Genomic DNA, 17,268 nt, shown 5'->3' on the forward strand with positions numbered 1-17,268 from the left:
GCGACGCCCTTTAAAGGACAGGAGGGACTTCCAGGCAGAGTGCCAGGTGTCCTCGTGCTGCTCGAGTCCTACCTGTCCAGCGCCACCTGGGCAGATGACAATTTGGGGGTGGGGGTGTGTGTGAGCTCTCCGCTTGCTGTAGTGCCAAGTATGGTTCCATCCAACCTAGAAAACCCGCCAGGGACGCCCGGCCCCGGGTCCGGACTGAAACAAGCAGGTGGCTGTCAGAGCCCGAGCTCCGGGCCACAGCCCAGGAAGGGACAATGTGGCAGCTCTTCCAGAGGCCAAGGTGGCCCTGCGGGCTGTCCAACAAGAGCAAGCCCTCGGCCGTGGCGAAGGGAGAGTGGCAAAGGGGGTCCAGCTTGGGAGGGTCCCCAGGGCCAGTCAGAACCTGGCGAGGATCCCCGGCCGGGCAGCCCGAGGCCGGCTCAGAGGAGCCGAGGGTCTCGCCCAGGAGCGCCCCGTGCTACAGCCGGAAGGGGGTCTCCCGCCGGCCCGCCCTCCCCCGCCGCCGCCGCCGGGGGCTGGGAGGGGCTCCGGAGACTGGGCGGGGGCGCGGCCCGAGCGAAGGTCTGTGCGCTCCAGCGCCCTCTCCCTGCCGGGGGCTGCCCTGCGGACACCGGCCGGCCCGGGATCCCCAGCCTCGGCCCAGCCCCCGTCCTGGGTGCGGCCTCCACAGCCCAGGATCACCTCGTCCTGCTCACGGCCGGAGACGGGCCGTGTCATCGGTCACGCGCTCGCTGTGGCGGCGTCGGTGGGTTGCACGCCACCCCCAGAAGGGGCTCCCCAAGCACACCCGACCGTGGCGCCGTGGGAAACTCTGGCCCAAACTGTGGGCTGTCCCCGAATGACAGAGGGCCCTGAACAAAGGATCCGCTTACGACTCGACCGTCGTGGTCACTCGAGATGACGTTCGTCATCAGGATCACCGACTTGCGCAGAAAGAACAGAAGGAAAAGACGTCTTTATGGAATCAAACGGTTTTATTTGGAATAAGCATCAAGAAAATGAAGGGAGTTGCCTCATAAATGCAGGGCCGCAGAGTACTCGGCGAGAGGTCAGAAAATAACGATAAAAATATTGTGCAGCAGATTAAAGTAACTTGAAACTACGATCACTGGCTATGAAGGGCATCCACATGGAACCACACGGGAAATAAATGGTAAAATCTTCAGGCCATTTGCTCTCTTGGCTGCCCTGGTGGCAGGGGAGCCAGCCCGCAGACCTCAGCGCTGCTCTGACCCCCAGTTCACCGGGGCGCCTGCCTAGTGGAGAGCAGGTCGTGCTCTGCCTGCTGGGCTCCCAAGGCCTCCCCGCGTCTCTGAGCCCCCTGACAGGGGCTCGTGCTTCCAGCGAACGGGCTCCAGCACGGGCGGCAGTGGTCGCGCGAGGCTTCACTGGGGCTGCAGCTGGCTCTTCAGTCTGGCAAGTCTCATGAGGCACCTGTCCCTCCACTCCCTCCTGGCAGCTAAGTGCTCCGGGTCATCTGGAACCTTCACGCACATGGCCTGGGAACAGGAAAGAAAAAGAAAAGACAGGAGGGAAAAAGGGGAAAGAAGCATGAAGAGCAACTAACTTGGCAGGGGGGGAAATTTCTCCTATTTATGCAAACTCTGAATTTGCTTTCAGAGACAAAAGAAGCCTGGCAAACCCTAAACTAATGTAACTTTCCAAATCCAGAGGGGCCGACGGTTCCTTCAGACGAGTCAAAATGACCTGCCAGTTCCTTGGTCACACCGCTCGGAGGGTCCCCTGAGACCCTGACGGGGCTATAGACAGTCAGGGACGTGCAACCTCAAAGTCAAGCCAAAGAGCCTGGCTACAAACGAATCCTCGCCTTCCACCGGCAGGGAGTCTACACACCTGGTGCACTTTTTCAGCTGCGGCCCCGGAAAACTCTGGAACGGGTCCAAAAGTCTTTAGGACATGTTTCATGCCCTCGCTGTACCTGTCACAGTAGCTTAACATACCTGGAAGCACAAGAAAACAAGAATGCCCAAGTCAGAGAACTCTTGTCTGCGGCTCAAACCAAGAATGTGTCCGGAGGGTGTTGCCCTGGGCTCACCCTCCCGTGGACGAGGCAGGGCTGCGGGTGGGAAAGGCACCCCTGTCAGCGGCCCTGGGCTCACTCCTCAAGCTTTTCTCGGTAATAAAGGTCCGAGAAGCAACCCGACCTCCAGGCCTGGGTCAGCGCCTCTCAGGGACGCTGGGTCGGCCCACGTTCCTGCTTTGATTCCTCGACTATCACATTAATCCTGTTTTCACCACAAGCGTCTCCTTCAACGATGTACCTATGAGGTTACTCGTGTACATGGCTCGAATGCATTTTCTAAGGACCAAAGATGTCAAGTTCAACTAAATCCGTTGCCCACTCCGCTCTTATCCCTGGATTCTACCTGGCACTTGACCCACCGGGCGGCGGCGGCCTTAACACGGGCTCTTCACCCCAGGGGCTGGCTAGGCTGTGGCCGCTGGGTTAGGGCGCCGCCAGCCACCCGCCCCGACCTGCATCTGAGCCCCGGCCACACGACTTCCCACTACGCCGGGCCCTCAATCGAAGATGGAGCCCTAGGATTCTGGTGGAGAAGCACATGGACAAGAGGCTCACCCTGGCGGGGCTTGGGCGGGGGAGGGAAGCGCCGCACTTAGGAGCAGCGCGCGGGCTGCCTGGCGGAGGCCGACTCCAAGAGGAAGCCCGTCAGCTGCCCACACGCGGGGCGGGCTTGCCTGGACTCACCAATCGGCACACAGCGTGGCCCTCCCTCCCCCATCCCTCCCTCCTGCCCGCCAGGCAGGTCGCCTCGGGAGCCTGGCCCCGGAGCCGCTGAGCTGCGCTGGCCCCTTGCCAACCTCTCTCAAAACCAGGGAGACTCGGCAGTTGGTCAGTCAGGCTAAAAAGATAACAAGGGAACAAACGAAACTGCAGGATTTGCAGAGATCCAGAGCTGGGCCCTCACCGACCCCACGAAAGCTGCGCGATTCATTTAAAATAAAAATGATCTCCGCTAGTTACGCCTTAAAAAAGAAAAACAGCTTCTGTGGGGTTGCTTTTGGTGCATCTCCTAAATTCGCTGATTTCAACTGCATTTGTCCCAAATCGTTTGCCTTCTCTCAGAGGGTGATAAAATGATACCCACTTTGTCTTAGAAGAGAAAGTGGGTCGAAGGGTGAGAATTGGAAAATGCAACGTCTCTGACGTTAGCACCTGCAATTAAGTGGTGGACGCTCCCTTTTAAGATGAGGGGTTTCACTGTGTTTACCAGAAGCACCAGGGGACGGTCCAGAGCTCAATATTTACTTCACTGTGACGATTTGTTGGTTTATTCAAACTCAAAGTGATAAAATCCAGACACAAATACAGCTGACTCGTGTTGGGGAAGCAGAGACGCTGAACCAAGTGAGCTGGAGACGCTGAGTGCGAAAAGAGCAGGCAGATGTGCTGCAGCTGCGAACTCACCCACTTTCGGAGAAACAAGCTGCCCCGGCCCCCAACCCCCAGCAATGGGCCACGGGACTCGATTCAGGTGCCGTGTTTCACCTCTGGGTCACTTTACGTTTTCTGAACGAGTGTCCCTCTTTCACTGCCCCTGTGAAGTCATCTGAGTCTCCCAGGGGCTTTCTAGAATCTTTTTTTCCCTACTGCCTTTTATACAATTTGTAGTTTTAAAAGGGCTTTTATTTCTTCAGAACAGAATAAAATATGGTGAAACTCTTTACAGTTCATAACTTCTCCCCAACTTGTTCAGAAAACCAATTAAAACTTCAGTCTCATTAGCATAAAAACACTTTCTATAACATGCACTCAGCTCTCAGGGGAAACAGCCCGTTGTTTGTGGCGAGGCTGGGAGCCTCCACTCGCTCCAGACACAGGAAGTTCACAGTGACTTACAGTCAGGATCCGCGGTGTGCCTGCCTTACTGACAACTTTCCAGTGAAGGTATCACTCTTACTATTATTTGCAACACATCCCCTTCCATTAGAGGGTAAAAAAGGAGGCCTTTAAATATTTCCAACGATAATTTTGGCTTCTCTACACCATGAAAGGTGAACTGAGTGGGAATTATTCTAGAATAACAATTTCATTGAAATTGGAAATTAGGGACTTCCCTGGTGGCGCAGTGGTTAAGAATCCACCTGCCAATGCAGGGGACGCGGGTTCGATCCCTGGTCGGGGAGCTAAGATCCCACACGGGATCCCGCGGGGTGGGGCAACTAAGCCTGCGCACAGCCCCTAAGACCCAACACAGGCTAATGAATAAATAAAAGCTATGTAAAAAAAAAAAATGGAAAGGAAAAAAACCACTTCACCTTTTATCCCACTAGTCTGCCCTTCCCCCATATCTTCTTTACATCCATGCCCTCTGCTCTGTCAACAATACCCTCTTCCAAAAACTCATAGAGCTTACCTTTTTAGAAGACTCTGAACCTAACTTTTTTTTTTTTTTGCGGTACACGGGCCTCTCACTGCTGTGGCCTCTCCCGTTGCGGAGCACAGGCTCCGGACGCGCAGGCTCAGCGGCCATGGCTCACGGGCCCAGCCACTCCGCGGCATGTGGGATCTTCCCGGACCGGGGCACAAACCCGTGTCCCCTGCATCGGCAGGCGGGGACTCTCAACCACTGCGCCACCAGGGAAGCCCTGAACCTAACTTCGTAAGAGATGCTTATATGGAATAAGAAAAGACGGCAGGGGGAGGGGGGGGAACAGATTCTCATGAAATTAGATTTAGCTCATTTCACTGGTTTCTAACTTGAGCCCAGTGTCTCCACACCATGTATTCTCATGCCACCCCTGTGGGGGGGCGGTCACTGCTGCTATACCCCTTTTACAGGTGGGGAAACTGAGGTGCAGTGCACTGACCTGCCAAGGTCATCTAGCTTGCAGGTCAGCGGGGCGCTGGCTGACTCCACCAGCCAGACCCACCACTCTGAGAGCCGGCGCTGCCTTAAAACGTAGCCAGACGGAGGAGGCGTGCTGGCCTCCTGCTTCTCAGATCCTAAAATACCTCTACCACGTCCAGATAAACTGTAGCTTTTAAAGACTAATAACTAGCCTTAACCTGAGACGTCGGCTTTATATAAAACTATATCCAGAGGACGAATTCTTGATATATTCTGGTGACAGTGTGAGGAATAACGAGCGTTTCCATTGATGCCAAGCCAGATCTCAAAACCGTCTAACTCTGGTCTCTGGAATGCTCTGAAGTTGAAAACTACATCCGTCCACCACTATCATATTAAGCCAATTAGGTTTGCTTATCATTTCTGCTTTGTCTGAAAAATTGCTGTGGGCCTCCTTCCTGTCTGCACACTATTTGATTCTTGAGTTTCTGGTTTCATCGGCTTCTGTTTCTATTTGTTTGAGAGTTAAAGCCGTTCTCAGTCTCTCCCTATAGATTTCTTGTGATACCTGAATTATCTTATTTTTCTCAAGAAAAAAAAAAAAAGGTAGAAAGAAAAAGAAAAACATGACGGTTACCAGGCAGTGTCTACGTCCACTTCAAATGCTTAAATATGTTCCTCATTTTTAAGGTTCTGGTTGAAAAAAACATTTGAAATTTTCCAAGGCTTCATTTTAATGAGCGATCGTGGGAACCCCTGCTCGCTGCTCTCTGCGCAGCCCCACGCTCAGCGCTGCCCCTCTCCCTGCTCCGCCCCGGGGAGAACCATCCCGTACTGAACTGCTTCTGGGCGCACACGTGTGCAGCCGGGCACCAACGCATCTAGGCAACTGCTTGACTCACTCACTGGAAACTATATTCCACCAATTACTGTGGTGAGAAGTGACTGAACGAACAGGAAAACACCGTGGAACTCTAAAATCTATGTCCAACAGACTCCCAGGGGTCACCTGCTCCGGCCCCCCGCCCCCCGACCTCACTGCAGGAGTCTCCTCTCAACCCAAGCGTCTGGCAGGTGGGCGCCAGCCTCCGGCCCCTCAGCTCCCCTCTCACAGCAGGGCCTCTCCGCACATCAGCTCCAGGTTCTAGAAAGTTCCTCCGGCTGTTTCCGGTCTTCTGTTCTAGCTCCAGCCCCACAAAAGACACAGACAGACAGACAGACACATACTACTCCGGTCACCTTCTTCTGGATATGCTCCAGTTTCTCAACACGTTCGTTAAATGTAGACCATGGAGCTGAACACAACATTTGTTTTCTATTTGTACTCAAGTTTCACAAGTTAATAACCTAATGCTTAAAACAATACACAAAAATTGTACAAATTTATGACAACATAAAAAAGCACAAGGATAGATTACTTATCATTTCAGCACCAAAAGACAGCAGCAGTAATAACATTTAGGTGACATTTTCCCAGATTTTTATGCATAGCTTTTTTGATTTATTTTTGTCTTAATTTGTTGTAGGTTTTATTGCTTGTTTTTCAAATGATGTCCTTTTTTTCAGTTGATTAAAGTCGGGCTGAAAGTTTCATTCTTGGGAGAGTCTCCCCTTCTCAAGTTATTTTTCTTTCAGTGTCACCAGCTCACTGGCTCTCACCTACTCCCCCAGCGTCTGGAGGTCGGCTTCTGGGGCAGCCGCCAGCCAGGCCTGTCCCCGCAGCTGTCACCAGCCCTTCTCCCGCAGAAGCCCCTCCCTCAGGCCTCCCCCGCCTTCTGGAAGGAGACCCATGCTCAGCAAACACGCCCAGAAGCTGCTCCTACTTGGGCAGAAGGTGTGTGCAGTCGAGGTTCCGGTGGTCACGTCCCCAGTCCTATTTCTTCTTCTTGCCTCTGTAAAGCACTTCACCATCGTTCTCAGGAAACACAGCTCTGCCTTCCTCAGGCTGGAGGGTCCTTGGCGGTGTCGGCAGCATCTCACCCCCGCCCCCCAGTTCTTGCCACAGGGAGGTGCGTGGAGCCCGCGTGGACTTTCCCCTCAGCCCCTCCCTGTGAATGACGGACTGGCCGCCATCTCCTGCACGACACTGTTTCTATTCAGTTGTAAGAAAAGGCAAGATTGACCGTTACAAAACCATGAAAGCACTAAACAGCACAGAATCCCACCTTGAACCCGACGGAACGGAAGCCTACCTTCGGCGTTGAGGTGCATGGTCTCCAGGGGCCCAATGAACGCGTACCGCATGCCCAGGCCGTCCGACATGACGAGGTCAAGGTCGCCCGGGGACACTACTCCTTCCTAAGTGGAGAGAAGGGGCCGGCAAGGTGGTGAATCCTCGGGAAAGACCGTTTAATTACCATCATTCTCATCCTGACTTCTCTACAGCGGGATCCCAAAATTCTCTGCAAAGCACTATCACAGGTTTCATTAAACGCGGCATCACAGAACTGTAGGATACAAACGGATCCTGAAAGGAGAGTGTGCTGTGAAATGGTCGAATACCAATTCAATCTCCAGCCCCTCCACTGTCCCCCATTCTCTAACCTACAACCCTCGTCCTGTCGGAAGCAAAGGGCGGAAGCCTTCTCTGCACGTCTGCCTGAGACCCGGGGCTGTTGAAAGAGCTGGAGAGCGTCCTCCAGGCTTCGTCCGCCTGCAAGCCCGGCCGCGCTCAGCTTTTGATGCGCTCGTAAACAAGTGCTACTCTTTGATGCAAGGCAGCTTCGAGCAGTGAGTGTGTGTGTGTGTGCGTGCGTGCGTGCTGCTCACACGGCCCTACCTTCCACGCGGTCGCCTGCGGAAGGAGCAGGGACACGAGGTGATGACCCGCGCGGCCGCCGGAGAGGGAAGCAGCCCAGGCTGTCAGGGTGGCTGCGAAGTCTCCAGCTCTTGTTTCCGGAGCGCCTTCCTCCACGTGGAGAGGCCCCGCTTCGGGAACAGGGAGTCGGGGGTGGAGCAAGCCTGAACCCTCAGCCCCGGCGCGCACACGCCCCCCGCCCGGCGCCCGCCTTCCCTCCCTCCCCTGGGCCGGGGGCTCCACCGCCAAAGTCCAGGCCCCCAGGAGGCCCGCGCGCCCCTCACCCCTGCGGCCCAGCTGCCGGGGGGAGCAAACAGTCCCTCGGGCCCCCGTGGGCGTCTGCGAGGAGGGGGGGGCCGGGGGCCCACGCAGGGCAGGGGTGATTCGGGGCGACTGAGGACCCTGGGTGAAAAGCCCTTTCCGCGTGGCTGCACACACGTGCGCACGCGCGTGTGACAGACGGGGACGCGCGGAGCCGCACGCGGAGCTGAGCGCGCGGCCCCTCCAGCACGCCCAGCCGGCTTCCTGACTCGCCCAGAGGCAAACATCCTGACTTTCGTAATAACCATCCCTTCCTCCGCGTTCCCGAAACATGGAGTCTGCATTTGGCCTGTTTTCCATCTTCTCGGAGATGGAGTCACAGTGCGTTCTTTCCTGACTTGCGTCTTTCACGCCACCTCACGCTTTCAAGATTCACCAGAGTCGTGTGCTGCTGTAGGCGCCCGTCCTCGCGGCTTCCTCATCCGTCCTACTGTTGGTAAACATCTGGGCTGTCGTCATTTCCACCGTAAACGACTGCAGAGCCGCGGCCTGGCGCGTCCTCCACTGGGAGCCGCTGTGGCTGCACCCGTGTCGCTGTCCCCAGGTGGCACGGACCAGGGGCTTCCGTTAGTTCTAACCCATCCTTGGCTTCATCTGACTGCTACTGAGAGCAAATCAACTCCGTTCACTCAGATACTCACCAGTCGCCCGCCCTCCCCTCCTGGTGGCAGAGCTGGGGGAGGGGGGCATGGGCACCAGGAGGAAACACTGAACACAAGGGCCGTGGTGGTGCCGCCCAGAACCACCAAGAAACGACTGCTGGTCCGCAGGGTCCGGCCGCCTCTCTCCCTCGCTCCCTCCGCGCCATGTCTTGGGCAGGAAGGGCATTCCCGCACCCAAGGCTCCCAAGGCTCGGGAGCGCCGTGAAAGGCAGCCAGGCAGGGGCTGCCGACCCTCCCTCGGCCCTGGCCCCCAGGTCAACATTCCAACAGCCTCGAGTTTCCATTCCACCACCAAACTGGGAAGGATGCGGACCCGGAAGCCAGCCTGGGCCTGCGACGGTGTTTGCCTTGACTCTCTTCTCCCAAAACTGTGTTCAGTACTTTCAGAGCTGACTTCCAAAGATTTCAAAATACCCGCGCACTGAGCCACCCAGAGTTTAATTAAATTCTGATTTGTAAGCGTCGTGAGCGCTAACAGTGACCCGACCAATCAAAGCGTGAGAGGGCTTCTCCATCACCCGACGCCCTCACACTGGAGAGGACCTGCACTTCCTTCACTCCTGCTTCATCCACGGAGGGCGGTCAGGTTTTGACCAGTTGCTATTCATTAGCTGAACAAGTTAGAAAAGAGAAAAAGTTTTAATATTTCCTCTTCCTAACTGCTTCTTTCTGCCCGATTTGAATTTTCTGAGGCAGATTTCTCTAAGCTTGAGTTTTTACCCAGAAGCTAAATCCAAAGAAAAGAAACGGCCGCGAGAAATTCAGCCAAGATGCTCGCTGATTAGGGTCCACGCCACTGAGGCAGGTGCCCAGGGTTCATCCCTGCTGCACTCAGCGCAGAACTAAAGCTTCATGTTCGGGATATTCTGAAGGTCAAGTTGTGCTGTGAGCTCCGCTCCACCCAGAGCCCTAGTGCCACCTGTGGCCTAGATGTTAACATTATCAATAATAACTAAATAAATCCTTGCTATGGCATAAAAGGCGGGCCAAGCGCTTGAGATGAATGGATCTGGTGACGACTCCTTGGATAGACAGGACGCCCGCAGCAGTTTGAGGACTGAAACCCCCTCATTCCAGTGTGCCTGGGGGGTCAGTATAGCTATCAGTACTTCCTCTATCTCGTGGTAAAATTCTCAAGTCACACGTACAAGGAGAAGCCCCAAGTGGTTAAAAGTTTCCTAAATCTCAGACAGAGCAATGGACACTATGATCACTGCTAGTTCAAAAGGTGGTTTGCATCATGTCCTGAAAAACAACTGGATGAGGAGAGCCCAGCCAGAGTGGGCAGGAGCCCCTTCACTGAACACCTCCTGCCTCAACTCACCTCCTTTAGCTAAAGTCTAAGACTCTCCACGATCCACCAACACACACCCACGGCCTGGGCATACACTTGGCACCTGGCGTGCTCACAGGAGGTTCCCAGACTGCCGCCCACAAGCAAGGTGCAAACTTCAAGTGCAATGAAAGGTCTGGGATGTACCAGTCAGGGTCCCACCAGAGAGACAGAACCGCTCAGCTATAGATACGCCAAGAGATTTATGCCAAAGAATCGGCGTGTGGACACCGGCACATCTGAGATCCAGGGCGGGAGCCGCTGGTGGAGACCTCAGCTCTGCCCTTAAGGCTGTTCAATTGATTGGATGAAGTTTGCCCAGATTACTGAGAATAATCTCCTTACTCAAGTCAACTGACTGTAGCTGCTAATCGCATCTATAAAACATCTTCAGAGAAACACGGGCTGTGACTGAAGGAGCGGCCCTCTGGCCCAGCCCAGCTGATCCTCGCAGGGGGCAGAGTGGAAGCTCAAAGCACGATCCTTACCCTCGGGCATCCTGGGTCTGGTACTTCGTGAGCAGGGGGAGGAGAATGGGAAGACACCACTAAAATAAGGACCGTGGTGCTCGGCCTGTCCTTCGGGGGTACGCGAAAGAAGGGGGAGGCGCTGGGGGTCTTGCGTAGCTCAGGAATGCAAAATCTGCTGAAGGGAGAGCCATGGGACTGTTTCCTCTACTGATGACCAGCTGCCCAGAAATACCCTTCCTTCTAATCACCCCCTTCTCATATTAAACTTTCTTGTTCGAGGCACATATTTTTGGCATATGGCCTCACAGTCACTTGCCTTTCTCACGTTTCTCATGCCGTCTTTCCTTGTCTGGTTCTTTTTTACTATTTCCCAGCTTTTGATCTTCTACTTTGTTTTGCTCTACTTTTCACCACACCTGGTCCTGAATTTTCAAGTTTCTCTTGCGCAAACACTTCTCCACCTCGGCCGGCACCATCACCACGAGGAACAGACCCGCCTCCCAGGAATCTGGACGAGGTTATACACAAGTTCCCCCAACCAGAGCTGCGCAGGCTTCAATCCAATGTCTTAACTGAGACAAAAAAAGCTTTAGTGTGTCAGACGACGAAATGCAACATCCAGGGGCGTGAAGGAAGCGTGCGCTGGTCCAGCGTCACCCCCCCGTCAGAGGCCCAGGAGAAGGGGTTACAGAGAAAGAGGCCACCTCAGGCTTAGTCCCCGATCCCCAGAGACGTCCAGTGTCAAGCCAGACGCCAGTGACCCCGGTGCAGAGATAGTCAAGCCCGAGTCGGGGCACTGGACTCTTTAGAAAGTCCATCCCTGCAGCCCTTATGAACAAACGGTACAGAGTAATAACGTAGTTACTGATCGTGGAGTTTAAACCAAGGACTATCATGATGATGAGGGTTCGGGTTTTTCTCACAAGAAACCAGGTAGAACCATGAGTTAGTTCCTTCCTCTCACGTACGCCTGCATGCCTTTGTTTCCTACACTCTTCGCTAAGCACTGCGTCTCCCACACACAATATGAAAACTGGCTCCGGAGCAAGTGACGAAGCCCTGATTCACCCGTCCCCACCCACACTTCCTTCCAGGGAAAAGGCGAGGCAAGGACAGGACTTTCGTAGGTGAAAAAGGGGAGACTGCTAAGTGCTGCCCCGCTGTCACCCAGAGGCTGTCGGGTCTGTGAGCCGCTCAGCACCCTGTGTTTTCCTGGAAGCGGGGCGGGGCCATTCCTGCGGGATGACACAGGCAAACCGTGCGACCCTGGAGAAGAGCTGACTGAACACATTTAGCTGATGCAACGGGACACTGACTCATACGCATCAAACCCCCGCATCCAGCGCCTCAGAGGGGACGCGGGGCAAGGAGACGAGAGCTCGCGGCGGACGGTCCCGGCCAGGCCACTGGGAAGTGAGGGGCAGACGGGGCCATGTCCTCGGCAGGTGTCCGGCCCGACAGGGCGATCCCACTGCCCGAATTGTTCTGGGAGAAGAAGGCGCCAGAGGAGGAGACCGTATGTGCAAAGAGGCATCGTACGGCAGAAAACTTGAAATGACCTTAAAACAACCCACAGCAGGCGAACGATTAGATTTTTTCAAAAGGATCAGTGGAATGAAATCTCACGAAGCCATTAGAAATGAATAAAAAGTCGAGGAAAGTTTTTTGTTTTGTTTTGTTTTTGCGGTACGCAGGCCTCTCACTGTTGTGGCCTCTCCCGTTGCGGAGCACAGGCTCCGGACGCGCAGGCTCAGCGGCCATGGCTCACGGGCCCAGACGCTCCACGGCATGTGGGATCTTCCCGGACCGGGGCACGAACCTGCGTCCCCTGCATCGGCAGGCGGACTCTCAACCACTGCACCACCAGGGAAGCCCTCAAGGAAAGTATTCTTAACAGAGGCTAGACAAGAACGCAGAAAAATAAAAGCAATTTGACTCAGGGTAGGGAACGTAAGTGGTATTTTCCCTTTGAATATTTTTAAGAATAAAGCTTTTAGCGGAAAGAAACCAAAAAATGAAAAGGAAAGAGGGGAAAGGCTTTGTCTTAATCCGAGGGATAGTCCAGAGCTGTCTGGGCCGCGGCAGCGACACCCGCATGTGATTTTTCTTACTTTGCTGCGCTCGTAACAAGCTTTCAGGGAGAAAAACACCAGTATTATGAGTCCAACACAAAGAAAAGGTCTGGACCTTAAATACAGCCAAAGCCCAAGGCATCCGTTCGTGCAAATGTAAGCGCACCAGGGCTCGCTGCGGTGGTGGAGCCCTAACTGGGGTCGTCCGGGAACGGGGCTCTCGACAGAGAGGTGGGCGCCAAGCAGCGGAAGCCCTCGGCCTCCACGCCGAGGCACACCTGGCCCGTGGCCGCCTGCCCCTCGCGACCAGCCACGGAGCTTCGCACCCCCAGGGCCGCTCCCGCCTGCACCTCGGGAAGCAGGATGGCCGGGCCTCAGGCTCCCTGTCCCAGAGGTCACCTGCGCCTCGCCTCTCTGCCCGTTCTCCTGTGGACGCCTTCCCTCCGCCTCTGTCCTCCACGGGGGCGCCGCCCTCCCCCGCCCTGCCTGTTCACTTTCCAGCTCACAGCAGAGGACCTGAAAGCCATCACTGCCCGATTAGCTGTGGGTGGGGATTCCCAGTCAGGTGTTAGAGTGACAGCATTTCATTTCATTTTCTTTTCCTTTTTAAAGATTTTTTTTTTTCTTTTGGGATGTGGAACATCCTTAAAGTCTTCAGCGAACTTGCTACAATACTGCCTGTGCCCCGTGCCCTGATTTCCCGGCCCCGAGGCACGCGGATCCCAGCTCCCCACTGGAAGGCGCAGTCTCGGCCACTGCACCGCCAGGGAAGTCCCTGCTTTTCTTTTAGAGTGGTCAGAATCCTGGCATAGGTGCTTCTACTTTAAACACTGCTGCAGTAACCCCAGGCATGCCAAGCAGGTTTTTTAAATTGAGTATGTGGTTGGTGTCTGCATTACGTGTATCTGTTAATGGGGCTGGAGTTGTCTCTGAAACAGTAAGTCAGCAGGATCTCTCCTTTCAGTAGGGTTTTGCTGCTCGCCAGCGCGGCTACTCAGAAAATAACCTCCCGTAAAAGGGTAAATCCTATTACAGAAATGGTCTACTTCTTACAGGCCGTCGCTGCCGGGAGAGTTCTAATTAACTGGTGATTCCCAGCCAGCAGATCAAGTCTCTCGGCTGTTCCGCCCTGAGGGAGACCGTCGGAGTCTGCGGGCTGCAGCTGGGCTGGGCGCTCCCCATGCAGGAGGGAACCTCAGGAGAGCTGGACGGACCAGCTCCACGCACAGGAGGCACCAGCAGGAACAGGAGCCCCAGACGCGCACCTGCAGCCCAGCGCCCCCCGCCTTTGGGCCGTGCCCACACGCCCACAGGTTGTCACACGCGGCCTAACGCGCGTCGGCCAGGAGTGGCCTCTTGTTAATTTGATCGCCTCCCAGTGGTCAGTGAAGGACATGAAACACTTGCTGAGCCACAGGTGTGGGTCCTGATATAGTTCTGGGGCTTCTTAAAATGCTGAGACCCTGGTGTCCTTCCAGAGCTGCCCTGTAACGAGAAACGCCTCCCTCTCCATCTGCCTCTGAACGGAAGGCCACTGATAGGAGGCTCTTCCAACTTACAGCCGAGAAAGCAGGTCTCAGTTAATTTGGAGGATGGTCCTCATGAAGGGGGTGGCACACCTGCTCCGAAGGACCTGTAGTCCCAGCTGATGCGTCCCCCGAGAGGCAGGCTAAGCTAAGGGGGACGACAGTGCAGCTGGGCCTGCAGCAGGCTCGGTACACTTCACGGGAGAAAGAGCTCGAACAGCCGGAACCCAGAGGACCCTTCAGTGTCCTCTGGGGATGGACTTCCTGCCACGGACAAGCTGACCCAGGCTTTGGAAGGCAAGACAGAGGCCAGGTGAGCACAGGGACGTGGTCCAGGGCTGAAAGGTGAGCTCCAGGGGCCGGGGGAAGACAGCTCCCTCAGCCTTGTCGAGGTTATGTTTTCAGGAGGTACAATAAATAATGCAGAGATGGCAGGAAAACGTTTTAGAAAAAGTTTCCATGGGTTAATTTTGACCTAGGGCGCCTGGTGACGGGCAGTCATAAGACTCGTGGACCCTGGAGCAGATGAACACCAAGCAGGGATGGACCGGGCACCCAGCGGCGCAGGAAGCCGAGCCCTGCGTGGGGCAGGGAGAGCCGCCCAGGCCCCGGTTGAAAGCGGCAAACAGAGGAAGCATCCTTCCTGGAAGGACCGAGGCTCAGAGCTGGGGGAGGAAAAGGCAACCATGAGGAAATCCACTCAGACACTTTACTTGTTTGAGAGAAAAACATAGGCACTTCCCTGGACGTCCAGTGGTTAGGACTCTGCGCTTTCACTGCCGAGGGCCCGGGTTCGATCCCTGGTCAGGGAACTAAGACCCAGCGAGCCGTGCAGCAAGGCCCCCCCAAAAAAACAAAAAAAGTTTACGGTTTTTTTTAGAAATAAATTTGTTTTTTATTTCTTATTTCTTTATTTGGCCAAGCTGTGTGGTCTGCAAGATCTCAGTCCCCCGACCAGGGAGGGAACCCAGGCCCTCGGCAGTGAAAGCTCAGAGTATGAACCACTGGACTGCCGGGGAATTCGCAACCCCTAAACTTTTAAGTTTAAAGTTTAAAAGACGTAACATGTAGAAAATCCTACAGCTGAGGGTGTGGCGGGGAGGGCAGGAGCTGGCCTCTTTCTTGGCGCCCTTAACCGCCCTTCACTCCTTCTACATGACTCTTCTTGCCAAGTACACCGATGGGTGTCGCCAAGGTCTCTTCTGTAACATGTTGCTCAAGCCTCAGCTTTTTCCTACTGGCCGCGCTCCAGGGGAGCCAAGCCTTGAGCGGTCCTGGTGTTTCCAACACCTTCTCTCTAAATAAAAGCTTCTAAAATAGCCCCGCCTTCCACCTGCCCGGAAGCACGGCTTCGAATGTGCTTTCTCTCGTCGGGCCACTCAGGTCACGAGTCTCTGCAGCCTTCCTTGATCCCAGAGCCTGCAGAGCAGGTGACTCAGCCCGAGCCTGCTCCTCCTTCTCTTCATCCTCGCCACCTGTTCGTGCTGGTTTGCCTCCAGAGTAATTGGCAGGTCCTGTACGTACTCAGGGTGACATTCATGGAGAAAAGGCCCCCCCCCCAGACTCAGGAAAGGACGGCTGCAAGGCGGCTCGCTGTCTGACCTGGCTTCCTTCTCAGAAGGCTCCGTGTGTGAGAAGCAAACTTCTGGGGTTGAACTTGAACTTGGAGAACTGGGCCCATGCTCACACTGGCTTCTAAAAGAAGAGCGAAATCCAACAACCGCCTACCGCCGCGCGATCACAGCCCAAGTGAGAGAAACCTAAGGGGTCGTTCGGGCAGTGAGTCTACGGCGTTAGGTCATCTTCCCCCCAAACTCCGCTCAGTACTATCAGTCCCCGGTGTCGGCCCCTCCGTAAAGGAGTTGGCAGTTCTCTCCAGTTTAGGTGTAGCTTCACGGCGAGGCTGGGAACCCGCAGCCCAGCCTACAGCACCAGCCCGGGAGCACCGGACTCACGGGGGCCGGCAGGGCCGCCTCTCAGGCCCAAGGAGCCGTCACCCTTGGAGGGACACTCTGTTCACACAGGCCTGCGACTAAATGAGGAAAACCAGACTACGGTTTGCATCCCTGCTCCGGAAACCAAAGGCCACGTGAGGATCGCTGATGCCAAACGTGCGGCCGGCGTGACGGGGAAGACAGCATCTGGGGGACTGAGGGGGACGGGAGCTTTGATTTGGAGGAGTAGTGAAAACCTAGCATTCGTTTGTTCTGCTGTGTTTGTGTTTTAATCACAAGTGAATTAAATCTTGTCTTAAAATCAATTTTCACATCTTTTTTGGGATAACCAGAGGTATTCAGTGCCATAAATCTAGGACTAGGAATCGGGACCATGTAAGAGTCTTTCCACTAAGCAAAGATGGTTAGAGCTGCATGTTTATCTATTGTGAGCCCTGAGTCAGAGATAAAGAGGGTCAGAAACAAGAGACACGCAAAGACAGAAAACATGGAAGGGGAAAAGGCAACTGAGAAAGACGGCAGAATATACTGTATCTCATGGAAGTTAAGACTCCATTGATTGAAAGTTAAATTAGCATTTAACGCTCCATTATGGAAGAAAAATGCTGCCAATAAAACGAAGATGTTAAAATGTAAAAAAAAATAAATCAATTTTATCTTAGAACGGATGGAATTCCATACGTCAAGGCTGAGGCCAAGGTCTCAGGGCGTGAGCCAGGACTCCTCCCCTTTTACGATGCACAGGAATCCCCTGGGAGGGGAGGGGGTTGATAAAATGCAGAGTCCAGTTGCGCAGGGCTGGGGTGGGGCCTGAGACGCTGACTCTCCAACAAGCGCCCAGGTGAAGCCCGCGCTGCCACCCTGAGCCCCAGGACCTCACTCGTGCTCCTGGCATGTGAGCATTTCGGCTCGGAGCTAACTCACAGGTGACTGCTGTTACATCCCTGGACTCTGGGATTCAGAAAACATGGTTGCCACCATCATCACTGTAACCATAACACCTACTCAACCATTAGTACACGCCAGCCACGTTCTAAGCCCTTTACATACATAACCCGTCCAGCCGTCATCACATCTTGACGGGGAACAGTCCGTTGTCATCTTCACTTACAAATGCAGACACTGTGGCACACAGGCGGCACAGGTCTGAATCCCTACCAGACCGGGGAGCATGGATCAAACCACTTAATTTGTAAAGGCAAAAATAACAATACGTCTCTCGTGGTTTTAGGACTGGATGATCTGAAAAACTCTGAAAATCATGAGAAATGTAAAGGAAAGTACTTTGTAA

At 54.6% G+C, this 17,268-nt stretch overlaps 1 protein-coding gene across 4 annotated transcripts in view; it reads right to left on the reverse strand.

The window, feature by feature from the left end:
* Positions 1 to 964: 964 nt before the first annotated feature.
* Positions 965 to 17,268, reverse strand: part of CRYL1 (crystallin lambda 1) — a 73,764-nt gene continuing 57,460 nt past the window's right edge. For 3 of the 4 annotated variants that reach the window (XM_060128779.1, XM_060128781.1, XM_060128782.1), the window contains exons 6-8: positions 7,034 to 7,139; positions 1,864 to 1,970; positions 965 to 1,508 (exon numbers count right to left, since the gene is read on the reverse strand). In XM_060128779.1, coding sequence (XP_059984762.1) covers positions 1,395 to 1,508; positions 1,864 to 1,970; positions 7,034 to 7,139 — 327 coding nt within the window. In that variant the 3' untranslated portion in view covers positions 965 to 1,394. Of the gene's footprint in view, positions 1,509 to 1,863; positions 1,971 to 5,448; positions 6,934 to 7,033; positions 7,140 to 17,268 lie in introns of those variants that run through there. The other variant, XM_060128780.1, reaches the window with a different exon arrangement.

Source organism: Lagenorhynchus albirostris, chromosome 18 (genome assembly GCF_949774975.1).
Source record: "Lagenorhynchus albirostris chromosome 18, mLagAlb1.1, whole genome shotgun sequence".
NCBI classification, from domain to species: Eukaryota; Metazoa; Chordata; class Mammalia; order Artiodactyla; family Delphinidae; genus Lagenorhynchus; species Lagenorhynchus albirostris.